At 65.2% G+C, this 24,335-nt stretch overlaps 1 protein-coding gene and 1 long non-coding RNA gene across 2 annotated transcripts in view; one reads left to right on the top strand and one right to left on the bottom strand.

Moving 5' to 3' along the window:
- The window catches only part of NOTCH1 (notch receptor 1), a 44,009-nt gene extending 28,885 nt beyond the window's left edge, over positions 1–15,124 (top strand). Inside the window, 20 exon segments of the mRNA XM_047093694.1 lie at positions 35–154; positions 456–608; positions 1,150–1,378; positions 2,000–2,201; positions 2,856–3,009; positions 3,119–3,303; positions 3,826–3,958; positions 4,286–4,543; positions 4,617–4,729; positions 5,212–5,783; positions 6,023–6,451; positions 6,972–7,120; positions 7,834–8,050; positions 8,219–8,306; positions 8,405–8,570; positions 9,084–9,379; positions 10,437–10,584; positions 10,671–10,768; positions 11,907–12,503; positions 12,505–15,124. Coding sequence (XP_046949650.1) covers positions 35–154; positions 456–608; positions 1,150–1,378; positions 2,000–2,201; positions 2,856–3,009; positions 3,119–3,303; positions 3,826–3,958; positions 4,286–4,543; positions 4,617–4,729; positions 5,212–5,783; positions 6,023–6,451; positions 6,972–7,120; positions 7,834–8,050; positions 8,219–8,306; positions 8,405–8,570; positions 9,084–9,379; positions 10,437–10,584; positions 10,671–10,768; positions 11,907–12,503; positions 12,505–13,359 — 5,162 coding nt within the window. The 3' untranslated portion in view covers positions 13,360–15,124.
- A 2,305-nt stretch (positions 15,125–17,429) lies between these two features.
- On the bottom strand, positions 17,430–24,266 carry LOC124522434 (uncharacterized). Its single transcript, XR_006964771.1, has 3 exons — positions 23,088–24,266; positions 22,580–22,948; positions 17,430–18,220 (listed from the first exon to the last, which is right to left on the bottom strand). It is a non-coding gene; the product is annotated as an uncharacterized LOC124522434 (long non-coding RNA).
- Positions 24,267–24,335: the final 69 nt, after the last annotated feature.

Below are 24,335 nucleotides of genomic sequence, written 5' to 3'. Positions count from 1 at the left end.
CCCTGGGTCTCAACGCTGTCCCCCTTGCCCTCAGGAGCCACGTGTGAGGTGGTGCTGGCCCCGTGCGCCCCCGGCCCCTGCAGGAACGGTGGCGAGTGCCAGGAGTCCGAGGACTTCGAGAGCTTCTCGTGCGTCTGTCCTGCAGGCTGGCAAGGTGAGGCCTCCTGGCCCTGCAGCCCTGCCTGGGTTCGCTCCCCTGGGGCGGGAGGTCTGGGGGGCTCCCCATCTCTGCAGTCTGCGGAGCCAGCTGTAGGGGCTCTGGAAGCAGAGATGGGCCCGGCAGGGCCCTTCCCACCCTCAGTTTCTGTCTGCCTGGCCCCAAACTGGGAGATCGCAAGTCAGAGAGCCCCCTTCCTTCCTGGGGTGTCCCCAGGGGACGGTCCCGGGGCAGAGAAGGCTGCCGGAGAGGCCTGGAGGGCGGGGGCTGAACTGTCGGCCCCCTCCTCCTCCCCCAGGACAGACGTGCGAGGTCGACATCAACGAGTGTGTTAAGAACCCTTGTCGCCACGGCGCCTCCTGCCAGAACACCAACGGCGGCTACCGTTGTCGCTGCCGCGCCGGCTACACGGGGCACAACTGCGAGACGGACGTGGATGACTGCCGACCCAGTGAGTGGCGGGGCCCGCTCGGCCACCTGTTAACGCGCGTGGACCTGCGGTTTTCTGGGCAGGCGCGGGGCAGGGAGCGGGCTGGCACCAGGCGGGAGGACCCACGACGCAGTGCCCGGGGACGTGCCCAGGGCACTGAGCTCAACTAGACGAAATGCTGGGGGGCGCGGGGGGGGGCTGCTGCTGGCAGAGCTGTGGGCCTCGTGTGGACCAGGGGCGGTTCTGGGTGGTTCCAGAAGCCTCCCGAGCCACCGCCCCTCCCCGCGGGCTGGGGTAGCTCCTCCCATCGTGCAGCGTTATTGGTCCTTGTCATGACCCAGCAGGGAGCAGGGCTCTCCGACCCCGGGTCCTAGGACACTGAGGCCCAGACAGGTGTCACCAAGCGGGCAGGGGACACGATGGCGCCAACCTCGTCGGCCTGACTGTTGAGCTTACACATTCTGCCCCTGCCCTGGGGCCTAGGAGTGGGGGGCCGTGGGCCCCCAGCTTCGGGGGGACCCCGCAGCCCACCCTCAGGCCTGCCTTCTGTCCCCGCCCCCAGACCCGTGCCACAACGGCGGCTCCTGCACGGACGGCGTTAACACGGCTTTCTGCGACTGCCTGCCTGGCTTCCGGGGGGCTTTCTGCGAGGAGGACATCAACGAGTGCGCCAGCAACCCCTGCCACCACGGAGCCAACTGCACCGACTGTGTGGACAGCTACACCTGCACCTGCCCCACGGGCTTCAGCGGCATCCACTGCGAGAACAACACGCCCGACTGCACAGAGAGGCAAGGGCGCCGCACAGGGCAGCAGGCCGCGGGGGCCGGGCACAGCACCTGGCGGCCGGGCGCACCCAGCGGGTGTCCACCTGGCCGGCTCTCCCCACCCACCGCGGCAGACGTCGTGTTCTAAACGAGCCTTTGTCTGCCGACCAGTGTGAGACCCGGGAGCCCGGGGGGTTTCTCCTGGACAACTGGTGTGCCCCCTTCTGTCAGCCGCAACTCTGTGGCCCGTCTTGTTTCGCTTTTTCCCTTGGCTGCCGGGAAGCTCAGCGCTCAGCGTTCTCGCACCCTCCGACACGCTCATCTACGTTGTCCGTGCGGATTCTGGTTCCTTCCTCATTTTTATGTTAACTACCACATACCCGTGTGTTTAAAGCTCTTCCCGGCGTGACTCGTAAAGGAGGCAGAGGAAGTGGGCGTAAGGTGCCGTGAGAGCCTGCGGTCGGTCCCCGGCCCCGTGCTGGGGCCTCCCGGGGCTTCCGTTGGCCTCCCTGAGGTCATCCGGGCTGCTCGCCACCTGTTGTAGCTGTCGGGCCCCTTCCGCCGCAGTCTGAGTCCAGGGGAAGCTTCTCGGGCAGGGCCGCACGCCCCCCTCACCCTTCTCCCCTACTGCTTGCTCGCCTCCAGCTCCTGTTTCAACGGCGGCACCTGCGTGGACGGCATCAGCTCCTTCACCTGTCTCTGTCCGCCTGGCTTCACGGGCAGCTACTGCCAGCACGACGTCAACGAGTGTGACTCTCGGCCCTGCCTGCACGGCGGCACCTGCCAGGACAGCTACGGGACCTACAAGTGCACCTGCCCACAGGGCTACACGGGCCTCAACTGCCAGGTGAGCGACGGGCTGCAGGGGCGCCCGCGGCGCGTCGTCACGGCCACCCTGCCCGGCCCCGCCCGTCGGCCTCCCCGCGCCGCTGGTGGACCGGTGCGGCGAGAGCCGGGCCGGGAGGGCGGGGGTGGCCTTGGTCGCGCGGCTCCCGGGACCCGGACGGCCGGCCCAGCGCCCGGCCCGAGGCCACGTGCCACCTAGGGAATCGGGTGGGGAACGGGGCCGCGCTCAGCTCGGGAGCAAGGGTTTACGAAGCAAGGGTAAGAAAAAATCAGGGCAGGAACGTAGCTGAAAGCCAGCGTCTTTCCGGAAAACACGGAAAAGTCCCGAAGCCTCGTCTTTGTTAAAGAGTCTCCCGTGAGATGTGTTACAAGGCTTCCGACAGAGTAGCTTGCTTACAGAGAGGAATCTTTCGACGACAGGCTGCTGGTGTTCGGGATGTGCCGAGGCCCCGAGCACAAGAGTCCCAGCCCCAGGCCGCTCCCGATGGCGGGGGGGGGGGGGGGGGGGGGGTGGCGGCCCAGGGGCCTCAAGTTCCCGTGTCTGTAGGATGGGCTCACAAGCCCGCGTGGGCGCGAGGTTCTGCGTGTTCCGCACGGCCTCGCGGGGTCAGCCCCGGGAGGGAGCGTAAACACAGGCGACCCCCGCTGTCCCCAGAACCTCGTGCGCTGGTGCGACTCCTCACCGTGTAAGAACGGCGGCAAGTGTTGGCAGACCAACACCCTGTACCGCTGCGAGTGCCACAGCGGCTGGACCGGCCTCTACTGCGACGTGCCCAACGTGTCCTGCGAGGTGGCCGCACGGCGCCGAGGTAACCCCGCGGCCCGGCCCGTCCCAGGGCTCCCCGGCGCCCCCCGGGTGTCCACCCCCTGACGCCAGGAGGTCTGAGGCCCCCTCCCTCTGCTTCCCCCGCCCCCCAGACATCAATGTCACCCACCTGTGCCGGAACGGGGGGCTCTGCATGGACGCGGGCAACACGCACCACTGTCGCTGCCAGGCCGGCTACACGGGCAGCTACTGCGAGGACCAGGTGGACGAGTGCTCGCCCAGCCCCTGCCAGAATGGGGCCACCTGCACCGACTACCCTGGCGGCTACTCCTGCGAGGTGGGGACCCGTCCCGGGGGGGCAAGGGGTGCCGGCTGTGAGTGACACTGTGTGGCAGGCCCCGGGCCGCGAGCAGGCTCCGTGGGGAGGACTAAACCCGACTTTACGCAGTCCCAGTAAGGGAAGGCGGTGATGATCAGGGAAGACTGCCTGGTGGAGGCGTCCCGTGGCGGGGAGAGCCGGGAAGAAGAAGAATACCCAGGAATATGGGATGGGGTTTCCGTCTGGGTCCCCTCCCCAAGAGCTCTGTCTCCGGGCTCAGCTGACACCTGCCCCGGGGCCTCCACCTCATGGCCACAGGACACGCTCTGGCCTGAGCTCCGGGCAGTGACTCTCAGCTTATCAGAGTCGGCTGGGCAAGGGTCTCCCTCTGGGCCGACCGGGTGTGAGGGACTCAGGCCTTCACGGATCAAGAGAGTGGCCTGTGGTGTGGCCCCGTCAGCCTGCACAGCGGGTAGAGGGCCACATCTCAGCCGCCCACCAAGCCACAGGCCCCCACCCCTCGTTTGTTTCCCTGCACAGTGCGTGGCCGGGTACCACGGGGTGAACTGCTCTGAGGAGATCAACGAGTGTCTGTCCCACCCATGCCAAAACGGGGGCACCTGCATCGACCTCATCAACACCTACAAGTGTTCCTGTCCCCGGGGCACACAGGGTAAGGAACAGCCACGCCCCAGGGCTGGGCCCCAGGGGAAAGTGGGCAGGCCGGGCCCTGGCCGGAAGCACCCTAGGCCCAGCGCAAGCTTCCGCTCTGCCTTGTGGGGGCAGAAGGCAGGTGCGGGGCTGACCGAGCGAGGGGGGGGCCCAGCCGGGCTGCTGGCACGGGGCCGCGAGTCCGGGGTGCGGCCCTGTCGCCAGCGTCCTCTCTCCTGAGCGTCTGTGTGGTCCCATCCTGACCGTTTGCCGAGGGGAGCGCCCCGAGGAGGGAGCCGGGCCGGCCCGTGGCCCGCTCAGGCCCCCGACGGCGTCCGCACTTCTGCAGGTGTGCACTGTGAGGTCAACGTGGACGACTGCAGTCCCCTCATCGACCCCGTCTCCCGGGGCCCCAAGTGCTTTAACAACGGCACCTGCGTGGACCAGGTGGGCGGCTACAGCTGCACCTGCCCACCCGGCTTCGTGGGCGAGCGCTGTGAGGGAGACGTGAACGAGTGCCTGTCCAACCCCTGCGACGCCCGTGGCACCCAGAACTGCGTGCAGCGCGTCAACGACTTCTACTGCGAGTGCCGTGCGGGCCATACTGGTGGGTGCCGCGGCAAGGTGGGGCGGAGGCCGCGGGGGCCGGGCAGGCCCCTCACGCCTGCTCTCGTCCCCAGGACGCCGCTGTGAGTCGGTCATCAACGGCTGTAAGGGCAGGCCCTGCCAGAACGGGGGCACTTGCGCCGTGGCCTCCAACACTGCCCGCGGGTTCATCTGCAAGTGCCCGGCGGTAGGTGCAGCCGTGGGGGCTCCTTGGTCCAGGGGTGGCGGGAGGGCACCCCCTCGATGCCTCCACACACCGTGCTCCAGAGGGCGGGGCTTGGTTGGAGCCGGGCTTAGCCTCCCTCGTTACCGAGAGCGAGCGTTTTCAGAGTAGTGTCAGCTTTACAGAAAGACTGTGCAGGGACTGGCCGCGCCCCTTTGCACACACCCAACTTCCTGTTTTAGCATCTCGACTTCTCCTGGTAGGGGTTACGGTGGGGGAGCCAACACCGGGAGGAGCGGGAGCTGAACCTTCAGGGTCGCTCCTGGCGCGGGCATGCTTTGGGCTCTGAGATGCGGTGACACACCCCCGCCGGTGCGGTGCCCCGCTGGGTTCCTCAGCGCCCCGCGGGCCCTCTCCCAGGCGAGGGGGGGCGCGGAGAGGCAGCGGCGTCGCCGGGCCGGGCAGGGGTCCCCCTGACGCGTGCCCGCGGCTGCCTGTCCCCGCAGGGCTTCGAGGGCGCCACGTGCGAGAACGACGCGCGCGCCTGCGGGAGCCTGCGCTGCCTCAACGGCGGCACGTGCATCTCGGGCCCGCGCAGCCCCACCTGCCTGTGCCTGGGCCCCTTCACGGGCCCCGAGTGCCAGTTCCCGGCCGGCAGCCCCTGCGTGGGCGGCAACCCCTGCTACAACCAGGGCAGCTGCGAGCCGGTGGCCGAGAGCCCCTTCTACCGCTGCCTGTGCCCCGCCAAGTTCAACGGGCTCCTGTGCCACATCCTGGACTACAGCTTCGGGGGCGGCCTGGGCGTCGACATCCCCCCGCCGCAGATCGAGGAGGCGTGCGAGCTGCCCGAGTGCCGCGAGGAGGCGGGCAACAAGGTGTGCAGCCTGGGCTGCAACAACCACGCGTGCGGCTGGGACGGCGGCGACTGCTCCCTCAACTTCAACGACCCCTGGCAGAACTGCTCGCAGTCGCTGCAGTGCTGGAAGTACTTCAGCGACGGCCGCTGCGACAGCCAGTGCAACTCGGCCGGCTGCCTGTTCGACGGCTTCGACTGCCAGCGCGCGGACGGCCAGTGCAAGTGAGGCAGCGTGGGGGGCGGGGCGCCCGGGGGGCGGGGCCTGGGGCGTGGGCGGGACTCAGGCAGGGCGCCGGAGGGGGGGCAGTGGGGGGCGGGGTTCAGGCGGGACTTTGCGGGGGGGGGGGGGGGGCAGGTAGGGAGCGGGTGGGGCTCAGGCAGGGAGCCGGGGGCGGGAGGCCGGGCCAGGGGCGCGTGGGCGGGGCCCGTCGGCGGCCGCCTGAGCGCCCCTGCGCCTGCAGCCCCCTGTACGACCAGTACTGCAAGGACCACTTCGGTGACGGGCACTGCGACCAGGGCTGCAACAGCGCGGAGTGCGAGTGGGACGGGCTGGACTGCGCGGAGCACGTGCCCGAGCGGCTGGCGGCCGGCGCGCTGGTGCTGGTGGTGCTGACGCCGCCCGCGCAGCTGCGCAACAACTCCCTGCACTTCCTGCGGGAGCTCAGCCGCCTGCTGCACACCAACGTGGTCTTCAAGCGCGACGCGCACGGCCAGCCCATGGTCTTCCCCTACTACGGCCGCGAGGAGGAGCTGCGCAAACACCCCATCAAGCGCGCCGTGGACGGCTGGGCCGCGCCCGGGGCCCTGCTCGACCGGGTGGAGGCCGCCCTGCTCCCGGGCGGCGGGGCCGGCCGCCGGCGCCGGGAGCTGGACCCCATGGACATCCGCGGGTGAGTGCGCGCGTGCGGGGGAGTGCGCCGCCTCCCGGCCTGCGGGTGAAGGAGACCGAGGGTCCCGCGAGCCCGAGACCGATAGGGCCCCGCGCAGGCGGCGTTCCTGCCGGAGCTGCTGACCCCCCCTCCCCCCCCCCCCAGCCGGTGTTCCAGCACTGGGGTCAGCTCCCAGAGGGGAACCAGACCCCTGAGGTCTCTGTCCTTCTGAGATGGGGGAGAGGGTGCTTGTGGCTCCCAAGGGGACAGTGGAGGGTTGCAGGGCCAGGTGGGAGAGCGCTTTGAGGGGTGTCTGGGGAGCACCTGCCGTGGGCTGGGCTTGCCGGGCTGGAGACAGAGCACACTGCCCCCACCCCCCAGGTCATTCTGTACAGACCTGGCTCCCTGAAACCCCAGACCGCCCTTCCTTTCCGGGAGCATCTCCCCCCATCGGGACCACGCCTGAGCCAGAGGGGTAAACTGGGCGGCTGCAGGGCATAAACCTGCGGTCTGAGCCCCCTGACCTGCGTGTCCCCCCCAGATCCATCGTCTACCTGGAGATTGACAACCGGCAGTGTGTCCAGTCGTCCTCACAATGCTTCCAGAGCGCCACGGACGTGGCCGCCTTCTTGGGCGCCCTCGCCTCGCTGGGCAGCCTCAACATCCCCTACAAGATCGAGGCCGTGCAGAGTGAGTGGCCCCCCCCCCCCAGCCGTGCTCCCTTGGGGACAGTTTGCTGGCTTCTAGGAAGAGCCTCCCGGGGAGGGGTCAAGTCTCCTAGTTCCCCCTCCAAAAACGTTCTTGTTCTTTGTGCCATTTGCCGCCTGTGGGTGGGTGTGTGTGTCATGCCATCCAGAGCTAGGGAACCACTTTTTCTGGGACTTTCTGCCTGGTGCGCCCTCCCTCCCCGTAATGACAGCTGGCGGTGTGGCTGGCCCAGGGGGACGGACAGACACATCTGCCGGAAAGTAGGAGCCCGTTCCTCCCCCCTCTCATCCCCCTGATTTTTCTTTGTTGGGTATTATTTCAAAATCATTACAGCTTTTTAAAAAAGAGGGAGAGAGAGAAGAATTGATCGGTGTCATGTGAAGTGTTGAAGTTTGTATCTTGAAAATCCTCCTAAATCCTTTGTCTTAACAGCTTCATGCGAGTGCAGTGATTTGAAGTTGGCTAATCCTCCCTTAAAGGAGAAAAAAGTAAAAGCCGTCTCCAGATAGTCGGCTGGTGCAGGAGAGAATTTAGCGATAGTTTGCAATTCTGATTAATCGCGTAGAAAATGACCTTATTTTGGGGGGCGGGTTGGAGGAGGGTGGGTGAGGAGGCGCCCAGCTGTGGAGCCAGTCCGCTGCCCCCCGGCTGCCGGCCTGCCGCGTAGCCGCCGCCTGATGTCCCGGCGCCCGCAGGTGAGACCGTGGAGCCGCCCCCGCCCCCGCAGCTGCACTTCATGTACGTGGCCGTGGCCGCCTTCGTGCTCCTCTTCTTTGTGGGCTGCGGGGTGCTGCTGTCCCGCAAGCGTCGGCGGCAGCATGGACAGCTCTGGTTCCCGGAGGGCTTCAAGGTGTCAGAGGCCAGCAAGAAGAAACGGCGGGAGCCCCTCGGCGAGGACTCCGTGGGCCTCAAGTTAGTGGATGCCGCTGCGGCCCGTGGGGGGCGTGGGGGAGACGGGAGCCGCCCCCTGCGCGCCCACGGGCCTCGCCTTGCGCGGTCCGAGGGCGTCGGGCGGCCGCCCGAGCCGTGGCCTCGGGGGGAGCCCCGCTCAGCGTCGCTTTCCCGACCCCTTGCCCCCAGGCCCCTGAAGAACGCGTCGGATGGCGCTCTCATGGACGACAGCCAGCACGAGTGGGGTGACGAGGACCTGGAGGCCAAGAAGTTCCGGGTGAGTCGGGTGGGCTCCAGGGCCTCCCCGGGCGGCCCCAGCCCTGCCCCGGGACCCCCCCCCCCCCTGACAGGGCCCTCTGCTCCCCCCTTCCTCAGTTCGAGGAGCCAGTGGTTCTTCCCGACCTGGATGACCAGGCAGATCACCGGCAGTGGACCCAGCAGCACCTGGACGCAGCCGACCTGCGTGTGTCCGCCATGGCCCCCACGCCACCCCAGGGCGAGGCCGACGCCGACAGCATGGATGTGAACGTCCGAGGGCCGGGTAGGTGCACGGCCGGCCGCCCGCACCGCTCCCCCGCCCCAGAGGCTCTAGGGGTCCCCCTTGTCCAGCCGCCTGCCTGGGGTCAGTATTCTGGAAGCCGGGCACGGGGGCAAGGTGCGTTCTCTCCTCGGAGCGGGACAAGACGTCCCAGGAGATGCCGCGTCCTTAGCTGGCTCTGTCCTGGGGGTGGCTGTCTGCCCGCCAAGTTAATTTCTCGTCTCGAAGCGCCAAGCTGTGGGTTTCCCAACCACGCGACTCTTACGTCGCTTGTTCTCGGGTGGCTTATTGCCGAAGGTCCCGGGCGGGTCAGGAGGCCAAGCTGCAGGGTCCTCGTTGCCTCTGGCCAGTTGGCGGCTGAACCTGGCTCTGCCCCTTGGGAAGCTCAGGTTGATTGTGGTGGCTCCGGGCGGCGTGGCCGTGGGTGCCCAGCCCCGCGGGACCGGCAGCACCGCCCCCGGGCCGCTGCCGGGGGCCAGCCTTCCTGACGGAGCGCTTGTCCCTGCCTTCACACAGACGGCTTCACGCCCCTCATGATCGCCTCCTGCAGCGGAGGGGGCCTGGAGACGGGCAACAGCGAGGAGGAGGAGGACGCACCCGCCGTCATCTCCGACTTCATCTATCAGGGCGCCAGTCTGCACAACCAGACGGACCGCACTGGCGAGACCGCCCTGCACCTGGCTGCCCGCTACTCGCGCTCCGACGCGGCCAAGCGCCTGCTGGAAGCCAGCGCCGACGCCAACATCCAGGACAACATGGGACGCACCCCGCTGCACGCAGCCGTGTCTGCCGACGCGCAGGGCGTCTTCCAGGTGGGCAGCTGCGGCCACGCGAGCCCTCCTGCCAGCCCGTGGCCTGCCTTCCTCCCTCCCGGTCAGGGCTGTCGACCGGGCTCACGGAGCCCCAGAGCCCCAATACCAAGTGCAACCTCGGCGGGGCTCGTGCTGAACGGGCGCTCTGAGTCGCGCACTCGCGGGGGAGGCGGGCCACCAGGAGGTGGCAGAGCTTCCTCACCCCCACCCCAGACAGGCTCTTGGTCCCGCTGTGGCGGCCCATCACAGCCTCCCGCCCCCCGATCAGCCTTGGCTGGAGGCGTAGCTGGCGGCGGCGGTGAAAAGAAGGGTTTAGGGGCTGCGGCTTGCTGCTGGGAGCCCGGGGCAAGGGTGGGTCCGGGGAATTGGACGTCTGGGTTTTTGGGGAGCATCTCCACACAGGCTCCTTTTGGAAGCCTCCAACTGGTCCCCCTGCCGCACGTCCGCGGGCTCCGAGCAGCCTTGCCCTCAACAGACAGGCAAGATGGGGCATAAACTGGGGGGGGGGGTCATCACAGAGCTGTAACTTAGGGAGTTTTTAGCACGTTATTTAGCTGCAGTGAGGCTAGTGAGAGAGGAGAGGAGCATTGAAGCAAGCCCCCTGCAGCAGGCTCTGTTTGCTCCCACGGCCTTGGTGGCATAGAGACGCGTAAATTCCCGTGGGCATCTCATGGGCGTGAAGCCAGCCCTTTTCACCCACCGGTGGGCGGGGACCGTCCTTCTCGCCTGTGGCCCCGGGCACAGCAGCACGTGAGGGAGGGCCTGCCCCTCTTCTGTGTGTCTGCAGGGACACGGCGGGTCTCAGCGGTCTGAGTCCGCGACTCAGACGTGGTTCTGCCCGCTGTGGCCGGGCGGGGACCTCACCCCTGTGGGTCCTGGGTGGTGGTGGCAGGATTAGATGAGCGCGTCGGCCCCTGGCTCCTCCAGCGGTGGCCGGCGGAGCTCCGCCCTTCCTGCTCCCCCCCACCCCGCCGTCCGGGCTGGTCCAAGAGGGGGCTTTGTCGCCGGCGGCCCTCGACTCCCGTGTGCCAAGCCTGCCCCCTCCTCTGTCGCGTAGATCCTGATCCGGAACCGAGCCACGGACCTGGACGCGCGCATGCACGATGGCACGACGCCGCTGATCCTGGCCGCCCGCCTGGCGGTGGAGGGCATGCTGGAAGACCTCGTCAACTCGCATGCCGACGTCAACGCCGTGGACGACCTGGGTGAGCCGGGCCGCGCGGTCCAGCCCGCGGAGGGTGGGCCCGGTGCCGCCTGGCCTGCCCCAACCTCCTCTCTGCCCCGCCCACAGGCAAGTCCGCGCTGCACTGGGCCGCCGCCGTGAACAACGTGGAGGCGGCTGTCGTGCTCCTGAAGAACGGGGCCAACAAGGACATGCAGAACAACAAGGTGGGCTCGCGGGCCGGCGGCACGGGGCCCGGGCGAGGCCGGCGGGTCCCTTCACCCGGCGCCACCCCTTTCTGGCCACGGGACCACCGAGCCGTGGGCACAAACTCCAGACGTGGGCCGTCCCGGTGAGGGCCCCCGAGCTCGTGCGTGGCTGGCACCAGCTCTTTTCCCTCGTTCACAACGTTTGCCAACACCTCCCGAGCGAGCGCACGCGTCTCAGCTCAGTAAAGGGTGCGACTGCAGCTGCCCCGTGTCCCCACGACCTGCGCCGCACTTTCTGTCCCCGGCCGTCACCGGGCGGGTGGTGCACGTAGAGCCCTGTCGCTGGTGGTGCGGGGGCGTGGCACATGGCGAGGCCCCCGGTTAAGCGTGAGCGGCCACTTGCCTGCACACGGAACTTGCCCGTTACTGCTGTGGTCTGTCCCCGAAGCGAGGGAAACGCTTCGCTCCCCGGCTCCTTGGCGGCCGAGCCCTGTCCACGTCTCCCTGACCCCACCTGGGTCTCCCTCCTTCCTTCCTGGGGGACACGGCAGCTGTTGGGACCCGGGCACCCCTGAGTCCCCCGCGGGCCAGGCTTTGTCGTCTCCTCCCACTGGGGAGACTGAGCCTCAGAGATGCGGCGGCCACCAGAAGGGCATCGGGCCGTGGCCAAAGCCTTGTGTGAGCCAGAGAGGCCCCGTGAGGCCACGCGACGGCCTCACTGGGGACGTGTGGCACGCCCACCGTACGGATGAGAACACCGAGACTCGGAAGGAGCCGAGACGTCAGGGTTACTTGGGGACTGTGTGGATGGGGAACCCACCCCGGGGTGCCCAAGGATGCCCCTCAGGGATCCCCAGGTCCCTGAAATTGCTGCACTGTTTGTGGCTACGGCGTCCTGGAGGAGAGAGAGGCCACAGGCGTAGATTTCCAGTGGTGTCTGTGCCCCTCGCAAAGGTAAAGTCCTAGCGATTCAGAATCTAGAACCCGACGGGCTTCCTGGGAGCAGGTCTCAGAAGACGTATTTAGGGCTGTTTCCTCTTTAAGACTTCACGAGGCCACGTCACGGTGCGCTTGAGGGATTAGGGTCGACCTGAACCTCCGTCTCCCGCGGTGGGTCCTCTGGCGACCCCCCCACCTCCCCTTTGCCCGTTCCCAGGAGGAGACGCCCCTGTTCCTGGCCGCTCGGGAGGGCAGCTACGAGACCGCCAAGGTGCTGCTGGACCACTTCGCCAACCGGGACATCACGGACCACATGGACCGCCTGCCTCGTGACATCGCACAGGAGCGCATGCATCACGACATCGTGCGGCTGTTGGACGAGTACAGCCTGGCGCGCAGCCCCCAGCTGCACGGCACGGCCCTGGGCGGCGCGCCCACGCTGTCCCCGCCGCTCTGCTCCCCCGGCAGCTACCTGGGCAACCTCAAGCCCGCCGTGCAGGGCAAGAAGGCCCGCAAGCCCAGCACCAAGGGCCTGGCCTGCGGCGGCAAGGAGGCCAAAGACCTCAAGGCACGCAGGAAGAAGCCCCAGGACGGCAAGGGCTGCCTGCTGGACAGCTCGAGTGTGCTGTCGCCCGTGGACTCCCTCGAGTCGCCGCACGGCTACCTGTCGGACGTGGCCTCGCCGCCGCTCCTGCCTTCTCCGTTCCAGCAGTCCCCGGCCGTGCCCCTCAACCACCTGCCCGGCATGCCTGACGCCCACCTGGGCGTCGGCCACCTGAGCGTGGCCGCCAAGCCCGAGATGGCAGGGCTGGGCGGGGGGCGGCCGGCTGGCCTTCGAGGCGGGACCCCCGAGGCTCTCCCACCTGCCCGTGGCCTCCAGCACCAGCACGGTCCTGGGCACTGGCGGCGGCGTGAATTTCACCGTGGGGGGGGCCGCGGGCTTGAACGGCCAGTGCGAGTGGCTGTCCCGGCTGCAGAACGGCCTGGTGCCCAACCAGTACAACCCGCTGCGAGGGAACGTGGCGCCGGGCACCCTGAGCACGCAGGCCCCGGCCCTCCAGCACAGCACGATGGGCCCGCTGCACGCCGGCCTGTCCACGGCCGCCCTGTCCCAGATGATGAGCTACCAGGCCCTGCCCAGCACGCGCCTGGCCGGCCAGCCTCACCTGGTGCAGACCCAGCAGCTTCCGCAGGTGCAGCCGCCGCAGCAGAACTTACAGATGCAGCCGCCCAACCTGCAGCCCCAGCCGCCCCAGCCGCACCTCGGCGTGGCCTCGGCCGCCGGTGGCCACGTGGGCCGGAGCTTCCTGGGCGGGGAGCCGAGCCAGGCAGACGTGCAGCCGCTGGGCCCCGGCGGCGGCCTGGCCGTGCACACCATCCTGCCGCAGGACAGCCAGGCCCTGCCCGCCACGCTGGCCCCGCCCATGACCACCGCGCAGTTCCTGACCCCGCCCTCGCAGCATAGCTACTCCTCCTCGCCCGCGGACAACACCCCCAGCCACCAGCTGCAGGTGCCTGAGCACCCCTTCCTCACCCCGTCCCCCGAGTCCCCCGACCAGTGGTCCAGCTCGTCACCGCATTCCCACGTCTCTGACTGGTCCGAGGGCATCTCCAGCCCGCCCACCAGCACGCAGTCCCACATCGCCCACATTCCAGAGGCGCTCAAGTAAACAGCCGGCGCCCCAGCGGGACCCTGTGCTTCCTTTCCCAAGCCCCGCTGGGGCGCCTGCGTGCGCTCGGCAGACACCGGGACTGACCAAAGGGGCTTTTTCTTAAGAATCGTGTTTTTATACAAAATAAAAGGACGAGGATTTTAATTTTTTTTTTTTTTAGTATTTATTTATGTACTTTTATTTTACGAGGAAACACTGCCTTTTTATTTATGCGAAATGTTTTCTATGTCTCCAGGTGACAAGTTTTGTCTGTTCCGAGAAAATAAACTAGGTCTCAGTCACGAATTTCCTACTTATGACATTGTGACGTGTTTGTAAACCACAAACAAAGATTCATGATATATAAATGCCACTTATTTATTGACTTTTTTTCTTCTTCAAAACCCAAAAAGGAAGGGTGCTGGACAAGGGGGGTTTGGACCAGCATTGTCCAGAAGGGGGTGTGGGCCTGCTGCCGTGGCCCCAGATGCCCCCGCCCCGCGCCCAGCCCCCTCCCACCTGCCCAGGTCCCCTGCCTTGTGTGAGAAGCTGCATCTCGAGGCAAACGACAGGCAAAACCCCCACACCTTTGGCGCGTGGATTAAGTTGCATCTAAAATAGGAATGTTGTAAAATGTAAATGGTGGTTTCTATGTTTCGGTGGGTTTTTTTTGTGATGATCGCTTTGAAAACATGCTTTTAAAGATGTGTCCTTGGGGGCACCAAGAGCACATTTCATGGTACCGATCGTGAATCTTTGTTTCGGGTTCAGTATTACATAGCTGTTCATTGGTCTTGTGAGTTCCTGTTCCTTCTAGAAGCTCTTCTGCCCCTGGCCTTGATACTTAAGCCTTGCGTAAGCGAGGAGCCCGGTGGCCGTGGGGTACCCGTCTTGGATGCCACGTGGAGGAATCCCACCCTTTTCTGGGGAAAGACACTGCCCCGGCCACCCCAGCATCTCAGCATGGACACTTTCTTCCAGGACAAGTGGAAACGGACTAGCAGCACCTGGGGCCCAGACCCAGCTCGCGGGGCCAGGCCCCTCACGGCCCCAGATTGACGAGACCCCAGGACAGTCTCTCAAGACTTTGGAGAAACATGGCTGTGTCCGGCCTCAGTTCCCAGAGACAGATCATCCCACGGCCTGGTGTGTGTGGCTGAGGCGGTACCCTCGGCAAGGGGGGAGGGGGGGGCGATCCTGCCTGAGGGCTACCCCCACCCCTGGTCTGGGGGTGGGAGGGAGCACGTGCCCAGGGAAGGAGCAGACACTTGCGATATCAAGTATAAGCCTGTGGCAAACTAAATGTCTGTAAATACATTTTTAAAGGTGGATTTTGTTTAAAAAATCTGAATGAACAAGTCTGTCCAGGGTGTCCGGGGTCGTGCTGACAGGGACGTCAGAGCGTGGCTGGGCTCACGACCCGGGCCTTGCCACCTGACCCGCGGCTGCCAGGCCCGTAGCTCATGAGAGCAAACCCGGGGAGGGCACCCCGCTGCCCGCCTTGCCCGGCGGGCGTCGGCCTCCTCCAGGCAGCCCCTCCGGCCTCCCCCGGGGGCAGTGTTGTGCGTCCCTAGCGGGCATGACCAGACTCGCCCTAGGATGTTGATTCTTGCGGGGTTTGGGAAAAAATAGAGTGTAGTTTACAGCAAAAGGAAACTTTTTAAGCAAGTGATCTACGTGCAACACTGTAGGTGATGAAAAGGATGTATTTTTTTCTTTCATCTTCTTTTGTTAACCGATTTGCAATAAAAGGAATGCTGACGGTCATCCGGATTTTGCCAAACCTGGTTGTGGCACTGGCTCGCTTTCTCGGGGATGGGGGGCAGAGGGCGGGGCCGGCCCACTCGGAGGGAGGCGGCAATGCTGCTCCCTCGGACGGCCAGGGACGAAGACCGCCCGGCCCTGGCCCTTGGGGTGCTGGGACTACGCCGTGTTCAGAAGTTCAGCAGCTGTCTCTGCACCCGTCTGGTCCAGGCCCCGTGCAGGGAGCCCGGGGACACGAGTGAGCAGGGCACGAGCAGCCCGTCTCAGGGGACTCCCAAATCTGGGGTGACGCGGCTGCTGGGGCACCGGGCTGGAGGCGGTCCCTTCTGCCTCGGTTAGGGGGCAGGGCACCACTTCGGCCCAGGAAGCCCACTACACACAGCAGGTGCGCAGGGAGGGGCCCAGAGGCGGAGGTGAGGAATCCAGAGCCCAGCAGGAGGGCAAAGGGAGCCACCCGCCGAAGTGCCCGAGCAGGGACACCACGGGGGTGACGCAGGGAGTGGGGAAGGTTCCACGAAGCCGAGGGAGCCCTGCTGAACGGGGATGTCAGACTGGCCCCTGCCGGGCCCCCACACACGGGCCCCCTCCCCGGCCCTCCCACCTAGGCTGCTATCTCCACCGGCCCCACCCCAGCCGGTGGACTGGAGCCAAATTAACCAAGGGCAAGTCTGCTGGGCTCCTTCTGCCTCAAAGAGTCACCCGCCCCCGCGGGCCTGGCCTACCCCAGTACAAGCGTCATCCCCAGATGTCCTCGCCGACTCCAGATGCTTCATTCCAGCCCCCCACCCAGATGGGACGAGAGGTCCCGGCGAAAGGACTGTGGGAAGCGACCCAACTTCTGTGTGCCAAGGAAGCAGACCCAGCCTGAAATGTGCCCAAAGAACTCCCAGCACCCGGAGGTGCCGCTCCTAGGCGTACACGCGAAAGAAATTAAAGTTGGCCAAACAAGTCCAGACATGCACATGTTCCCAGCAGCACTGTTCACAGCTGCCGAGAGGCGGGAGCAGCCCGAACGCCGGTCAGCCGATGCGCGCATGAACAAAATATCGATGACACTGTGATGGTTCATGTCACGTGGCACCTTGGCTGGGCCATTTGGCCAAACGCGGGAGGGTTTCTGGACAAGATTAACATTCGAATCAGTGGATGGAATAAAGCAGAGCCGTCCCCAGTGTGGGTGGGCCTCGTCCAATCAGTTGACAGCCCGAATGGAACAAAAAGTTTCAGTGAGAGGGAAGGCCTCCAGCTTCACACTTGACGGGGAACATGGGTCTTTTCTTGCCTTTGCACTTGGACTGAGACATCCCTTCTCCTTGGGTCTCAAGCCTGCTGACTCTCAGACTAGAGGGTAACCGGCCCCTCTCCTGGTTCTCAGGCCTTCAGACTCGGGCTGGAACTCTAGCATAGACCCTCCCGGGCTCCAGCTTGCTGACCACAGATCTGGGGATAATCTTGTGAGCCAGCTCCCCACCACAAACCTCTTTATACATGTATGCACCCCATTGGTTCCGTTTCTCTCGAGGACCCAGACTCATTCCATCCAGTGGGATATGATGTAGCCCCAAAACCCCGTGAAGCCCTGAGACGCCCCACAGCGTGGCCAAACCTCAAAACCATGACGCTGAGTAAAAGAAGCCCGACACGCAGGCCACACGGTGTGGGCCTCCATCTGTGGGCAGTGGTCAGAGCAGGTGAGCCCTGAGACGGTGGGAGGGCACAGCGTGGCCCCAGGGCCGGGGCGGGAGGGCAGGGACCGTCACTGGGGCAGGAGAGGTGGGAGCAGACAGGGGTGCTGGGCGCACAGCTAAATGTCACTGAGCTGTTCGCTCCAACAACATTTCCTTTTCCGTTGTACCTCAGTTGCTTGTTTAGCAGAAAGGAAGGCCTAGCCGCCTTTGAACTTCGAAGAAGTTTGTTCAGGTTGTGGGACCCACTGGCGTGGCAGGAAGGGCCTCAGGGGGTCCCGCTGGTCTCTGGGGGGATCTCTCTGCTCCTCAAAGACCCTGGAGCTCCTGGCAGCGTGAAGGAGGCCCGCAGAGGAGCACGGTGGTGCCCCCTCGAGCCTCACCCTGCTGGAGCTCACGCTGGGCGTGGGACAGCAGACAAGGTCCTGGGGGAGGCTCGTCCCCCACCACAGGCTGCTCGGTCCTGTCCCCCGCCCGCCCTGCGTCCCCCTCCTCAGGGACTCGTCCCCACCCCCCCGACCCCAAAGCGCTGGCTGAGATTCCCACCCATTTTCTCCCTGGGGCTCAACCCGCTCCCGCCCTCCTGGTTCCAGAGCCCCCACCGCCAACGGGCCCTCCCTCCACCCCGTGGTCCTCATTCCTGGCCGTACAACCTGAGCCGGCCCGATCCGCCAGTCCCTACCGTCAGAAGGACCCCCACCCGGACACCACAGGCCCCCCCCAGGGAGGGCACAGGCCCTGACTTAGATCTGTTATGGCTCAGTAGCGTGTCTCCACCCCCCACAATTTATATGTTGAAACCGCAGCTCCCGGGACCTCGGGACGTGGCTGTATTTAGAGACACGGTCCTCACAGAGGTAATTAAGGTAAAACGAGCTTGTTAGGGTGCACTCCAATCCGATCTGACGGGTGACCTTATGAGCTCAGGGCACAGACACGCACATGGGGACCAGCAGGTGAGGACACAGGAGGAGAAGGCCGGCTGCGAGCCCAGGAGGGAGAACCTCAGGAGGACCAGCCCGGCCCGCACCTGGATCTCAGACATCCAGCCTCTAGAACCACGGGGGAGTTCGTTTCTGCGAAGCCACTCAGTCTGCGGGGCTCTGCTACGGCAGCCCTACCAGGCAATACAGGGTCCCAGGTCCTACCTCTCAGGGCCCGAATGTGTGTCCCGGGGGCCACAAACGCCAGCAGTAGCCATCAGCTGGCGGGGGCGTCTGCCCTGGGTCCCTGTGCCTCCTCAGGGTGTCACTCCCCAGGGATCCGAGGCTTGCGCTTTTCAGCATCCCAAACACACGAACCCGCCACGGGGGCTGCCCTACCTGCCCTCCTGACGCTTCCTCAAGGATGGTTCTCCTTCACGACTGCCTGTTTGAGAGCGGGGACAGGGAGCACTTTTCCAGGGTCTCAAGGATGATTCAGAGTTGCACCTTCCACATGCAATTCAAATATTTTCGCAGCCACGTTAAAGTGAAAATAAACAAAAGAAGTTTACTCACACATCATAATAATCCAATACGTCCAACCAATTGTCATCTCAACTTGTGTATTTTACATTATTTTCCTCTCTCTCTCTCTCCCTCTCTCGAACTAGGTCTCTGAAATCCAGTGTGTGTTTCGGGCTATCAGTGCTCCCCAGTGTGGACCGGCCACGTGTTCAGCTGCTGCACGTGGCTGCAGCCTGCCACACTGGAAGGCACAGATTTAGACCATGCGGGCACCCGGGAAACCCGAGGCACATCACTGGCGTGGGGTCTTGCTTCACACTGTTCCGGGGCGAGCCCCAAATGTGGCTCCGCACCCCTCTGGCCAGAGCAAAGAGAGGACCGCAGCGGCGCCCACAGATGAGACTGGCAGGGTAGGGCGACCCCCAGCCACTCACTGGGCCACTGAGCCACGCTTCCGGAGCGCGGCGGCCGCCAGAGACTGGGCTCGGTGGGGGAGCCGATCTTCCGGCTGGTGCCGCCCTGGTCTCACTGCGGCCCAGTCTTCCGTGGGCCGGTCCCATCCAGAATCCACACCCAGGAGCCCTGTCGGAGGGGACAGCGCCCCCAGACAGGCGCTGGAGAGCTTCCTGCGGCCGCTCCTGGAGGGGACTGTCCCGCAGCCGGGGGCCCTGGCACGATGACAAAGTGCTCCAAGCAGGAGCCCGAGCAATGCCGTCCGGCTGGGTGCCCGGGCAAACGGAGACCGGAAGCGCTGCGTCCCCAAGCACTCGGTGGGGGTCGATGCGTTTGGGGAGCCCCGGGTCACGGCTCGTTTGGACTCTGGATGCTTGTGTGTACCGTGGGCCTCGATGAGGGCAAGCGTGCGCGGTGGCTCCCAGACGGACACACCCTGAGGGCCGAGGGCACAGCGCCCTTCGAGCTCAGGCTGGAAATGCTGCTCCCCCGGCACCTCACACACCTGGCTGTGCCCCCCGCCCCGGTTCGTGTCATCTTGTTTTCACCTTCCTCGCAGCTGCTGTTTACCCGAGGCGGGTGACTTGGCTCCTCTGAGCCTCAGGGTCCCCAGGGGAAAAGTGGGAGCTGCTCAGAGCCGACCCCAGAGGCCGCGGGTAGTCAGGACGCAGGGACGGCATGGCCGCTGTGGCGACAAACTCTGAAGCTGGTCTCCCCCAAACCGGGCAGCAGCCCCGCCCGGAGGTCTGCAGGGCGAATGCGACAGGGGCTGAGCGTGAAGCGTCTCGGGTTGGATTTGCCACGTCCACACGGTACTGGACTCGGGCTCGTTCCTGCACCAGAGCCCGTGACGCACCAGCAGAAGCCCCGTGGGTCTCCGACACTGAGGGCCGTGACCGTCCTGGTCTCGCGTTTCTCCCTTTTAAAAACTGAGCCCTGGGGCGCCTGGGTGGCTCGGTCGGTTAAGCGTCCGACTTCGGCTCGGGTCACGATCTCGCGGTCCGTGAGTTCGAGCCCCGCGTCGGGCTCTGTGCTGACGGCTCGGAGCCGGAGCCTGTTTTGGATTCTGTGTCTCCCTCTCTCTGCCCCTCCCCCGTTCATGCTCTGTCTCTGTCTCAAAATAAATGTTAAAAAAAAAAAAAAGAAAATTAAAAAAAAAAAACTGAGCCCTAGGAAAGCGTGTAACCTTAAGTTACTTATTCTCTACCTTATTTCCTTGTCTGGACAACGGAAAGCGGGCGGTGCACACCTGGCCGAGGCCCTCACCAGGTACCAGCGCCCCTCGTGGGGCCAGGATGGTGTGGAATACGGGCGTTCTTGACGGAAAACAACGCTTTCTGGCCCCCGTAGCTGCGGATTAGATCACTGAGCGCAGAGCTCGAAAAATACACGTTTTCTGTTGTCCCATTAAATTCGACTCGCGGAGGATTTACGGAACACCTGCTGTGTTCGGGAGACCAACCCCAGTCCTGGAGGGGTGGGTGGGGCAGGGGGAGTCAGAGATGAAGAAGCCCCTGGAGAGGGCCGCAGTCTAGGGGCGATGTGCGGAGCCAAACCTTTCATCCTGCGGCACCCAGGCCGGATGCTACAGGAGCCCGGCGTGTCCCAGATGCCAGCACCCGGAATCCCTAGGACTGGAAGGCGGCTCTCTGCCTCCCCCTGCTGGCGGCATCCTGCCAGTGCCCGCCGTGGCAAGCAGGTGGCCCCCATGGGGATTTCCACCAGTGATGTCTGCGACGCACGTGCCGCCCAGTCATCCCGCCACTGCGCTATCCCATTTTACAGATGAGAAAGCTGAGGTCCAAAGAGGCGGGTGATCTCCCCAGGTGTCACCTCTCTGAGCCAGGGCCGCGTGATTCTCCTGGTCCACGTTCTCCTAACCATTTGTGGCCCGGGAGGGCCCACAGAGCCCACGTCGCTCAGCCGCATCACTTCTCGGGCAGGAACGCGGCTGCTCAGGACCGGCCGCAGCCAGCCTGCACTCGGCACTGGGCATTTCGGGCCTCTTCCGCGCTCCACCCTTCTGTCTTCCCCCAGGCCTCCAAGTCCATCCCTGGAATCGCCACCAATGCTCAGGACTCTCGCCTTCCTGTCTTATTTGATCCTTTGTCTGACGCAGCTGGCAGCGAGAGAACCGGGTCCCGCCCTTGGGGGTCACCCGACGGCCAGCCCTCCCCACCAGCAGCCTCACTGCTCCCCCGGGGGCCCAAGGCTGTCTCCTGGGCTCCTGACTCTCGTTAGCACCTTGCCAGAGCCAGGGCAGGGGAAGCTGAGTGGACGATGGCATTCTTGCTGGGGAGTCCCTGAGAGCTTCCGTGCTTCCAGAGATCACGTGCAGGGCCCGAAGGGCCCCCGGCAATGCGCAGCCGGCAGCCCCCCCCATCTCCCGCCTCCCAGGTTTCTGCCCCTTGCCGCTACAGAAGCTTCTGTTTGCCGCAGCCACAAGTGCTCTTCTCCTCCATCCCTAGCTCTAGCGTGTCAGCAGCAGGTGGGACCAGGCCTTGTCAGGTGCCCTCACGGTGCCCCCCAGCCCCGGGGGCACATTTGCAGCTGTCCAGAGTCTGTGCCCCCTAAGAGCGGAGGCCTGGCCCGCTGGTCCGCGGCCACACTCCCAGCTCCTCGCAGTGCGGGGCACGCGGTAGGGGCTCAGCCAACGAGTGCGTGGTTTTGTGAGAGAGGTCTCTCGGGTTTTTCCAGGGCCCTGCTGCAGCTAACAGAATACTACTCACTTAGTCCCGCGGCTCGGATTCTCTGTGGCCCGACTGGTGTGGAATCCGTGCCCTTCTGGTGCTTTCTACGACCCTCCTGTCGCTTACAGCGTCACCTTCTATGTTTAGTACTTGGCTCAGCGGTAAAGGGAACAAAAGACCCCTGAGGCCTGCCGGGTGCCGGGCACGTCCTCCGCAGACGCTGGAGACGAGGGATGAGACGGTGCCACGCTCGTGCTGATGACGACGCCGATGGCGGGGACATTCATCAAGCTCAGCCTGGATGTGGATCTTCTCTTGCAAGGCCTCCCGGGAGTCTGGGAGGATCTAACGGGTCTGGCTTTGTACCCCAGCCGCACCCTCCCGGAGCTGCCTCCCTCTCCTCGTACCAGGCCTGGCCACAGCCCGCCAGCCGACTTGCACGCACGCTGACAGGTGCCACAGAACACGCTCAAACACCAGCTATCTCCGCCCCCAGATCTGCTGTCTCCCGAGGGAACTGATGCCCCCGTCCTCTCCACGCAGACCTCCTCAGCTGCGTGGCCGCCAGCTCTTTCCACTTCGAGGCCCCCACGTGCTTTGGGCCTGGACCATTCAGCCAGACCTGTCTCACGGAGGCAGCCCTTCCTATCCCCAGGCAGAGTCGAGCAGGCCCCCTGCCAAGCCCCCAGCCTCGGTGCCCAGGACCGAGGACTAGAGTCGGGGGCTGAGCCGAGCACCTGGTGTGGAGCAGGACCGTCTCACAAACGTCCACTTACAAACCACACCTTCCACGGCTACTTTATGCCCTGGAGGAGGGAGGGGCAGAGGCTTACGGCCCCGGACCACCGGCCTCTGTCTATGGGGACACCGCGGCTACCCTCCACCAAGGGCTCCTTCCACAATCGCCTAAGCGGCTGGGTGTCGGCTCCACAATCTAGGAAGCTCCAGCTCCAGGGTGGGCATGCATGGGCAGCGGGGGGCGGGGGGGAGCCCCTGATCCCCTCTCACAATGTGCTCCCTGTCTAGACCAGTGCCGTCCAGTGGAAATATGCCAGGTACAGACGCAATTTTAAAGTCCCTACTAGCTGTGTTAAAGAGGGAAACAGACTGAATACGTCTTAACAGTACACTTAACTCACTACGTCCAAAATATTATCGTTTCAACACGCGCTGAAGAGCTGCCAATGGGCTATTTTACCTTGTTGGCATCTGGCCTCTCATAGGCACTTAGGTCCCAGCTCAGCTCAGCTCAGCCCCCTCCGGGCGCTCGGTGCCAGTCCTCCCTGGACAACGCAGGCTCCTGGGAGGGGCTGACTCTCGTGATCCTGAAAACGCAGTGTGACAGGGTGCTGCAATGATGGAAAGGACAGCCGGGTTCCCTGGCATAGGCTCTGCCCATCGTCCTGGCAAGCCTGCAGCCCTGTGTCCTGTGTGCTCGGGGTCGCGTGACTACAGCTCCGGTCATGATGAGGAACTAACAACCTTGCCCTCCGGAAAGAGCAGCTGACGCCAGCCCCCATGGGGGGCTTCAGGGGGGTGGCGGCATGTGTATCCAGCCTCCGGGAGCCTGGGGGGATAAGGAGGAAGGAGTGAATGAGTGACACTGCAGGCAAAGGGAGGGACGCTTCCTCAGAAACAGCAACAGCCGCCATGGCAGTGCGCCCCCCCGCGGCTCGGGCCCCTGCCCGTTCTGCAGCCAGACTCACCCTACACCCAGGACAGTGCGGTTCGTGCCTGTTGCTCTGGTGTAAGCATCAACGGCATCTCCTTTTGGCCCCCAAGTTGTCAGGTGCTCCCCCGCCTGGACTCCAGGTTGCCGACGACGTGATGGTCAGGGAGGTCAAGGAAGCGGACAGAAGGCACACGGCATCAGGTAGCAGGCTGGGCCTTGAGGCCGAGGGCCCGTGACTCAGAGCCCCAGCCTCCACGACCGATGGTGGGCCCAGAGCCCTCTCCTCCACACCGGGCCCCACATGGGCAAGAACCGGAAGGCCTCCGCTCAAGAGGCTTAGCGGGAGGGGGAGGGGGAGGGGACGGACCCCAGCACCTTTGCCTCTGCGTGCCCATGGTGGGGGGGGGGGCGGTGACAGTGCCATGTCTCTGTGGCGTGGTTTGTCGGGACAAAGTGACTGCAGGGAGTGGGTCAGGGGCAGTGGGGTGGATCCAGGGAGTCCCAGCACCTATTCTGTGTTGACATAGGTCAGGATCTCCAATTCTGCAAGGCAAACATTAGCTCAGCAGAGTGGCCACGTCAGAGGGACTGAAACTCTCCCCGCACCCGCTGGGGCCCTGACAGCGTGGCTGCTCCCTGCCAACGTCACAGCAAACAAAGAGCTGAACCGCGCTCCTTCCTTCTTCCCAGGCTTCTGAGTCCCACGGGTGACCAGGGAGTCCTCCCACCCCGGCCAGGCCTCAGCCGCTGCTGCACCGGCGGCAGCAGCCGCTGGGAGCTCGACCACCGGCGGATGCAAGCGTGTGGGCACACCGGCCACCCGTCCTGCCCTCTGGAAGAAGCTGGGGTGAGCGGGGGCAGGCTGCTAATTTCCCTCTCCCTGCCAGGCAGGTGTGCGGGTGAGCGGGCCGGGGTCTGGCTGGCTGCTTCCTCGCCTACCGAACCTCTCTATTCTCACTGGGAAAATGAGGATACAAATGGCAGCACCCCCTCGTCCCTAAGATCCACCGTGGGAGGGCTCTGATGGTGCCATCCTCGGGGCGGAGCAGGGGGCTAGCAGGGCAGGCCGGCCCGACACTCGCTGCCTGGGGGAGGCGCTCCAACGCAAACGCCCGCTCAACGGCTGCGGAACACAGAACGGAGTCCTGGTCTCCGTCCACGCGGTGCCGGGGACCAGACCGGGCGCCGAGGGACCCAGGCCTCCATGGGGGCAGGGCGGGGCAGGAAGAGGAGCAGGAGCGGACGGCGCGAGCCGCGGGGCGGCGTGGCTGCAGCCGGGGGC

Source organism: Lynx rufus, unplaced genomic scaffold (genome assembly GCF_022079265.1).
Source record: "Lynx rufus isolate CCGP_SWC_20201006 ecotype Redwood Valley unplaced genomic scaffold, mLynRuf1.p SCAF_36, whole genome shotgun sequence".
Classification (NCBI taxonomy): Eukaryota; Metazoa; Chordata; class Mammalia; order Carnivora; family Felidae; genus Lynx; species Lynx rufus.
The sequence above is the reverse complement of the archived record's forward strand: the minus strand, read 5'-3'. Positions and strand labels throughout refer to the sequence as shown.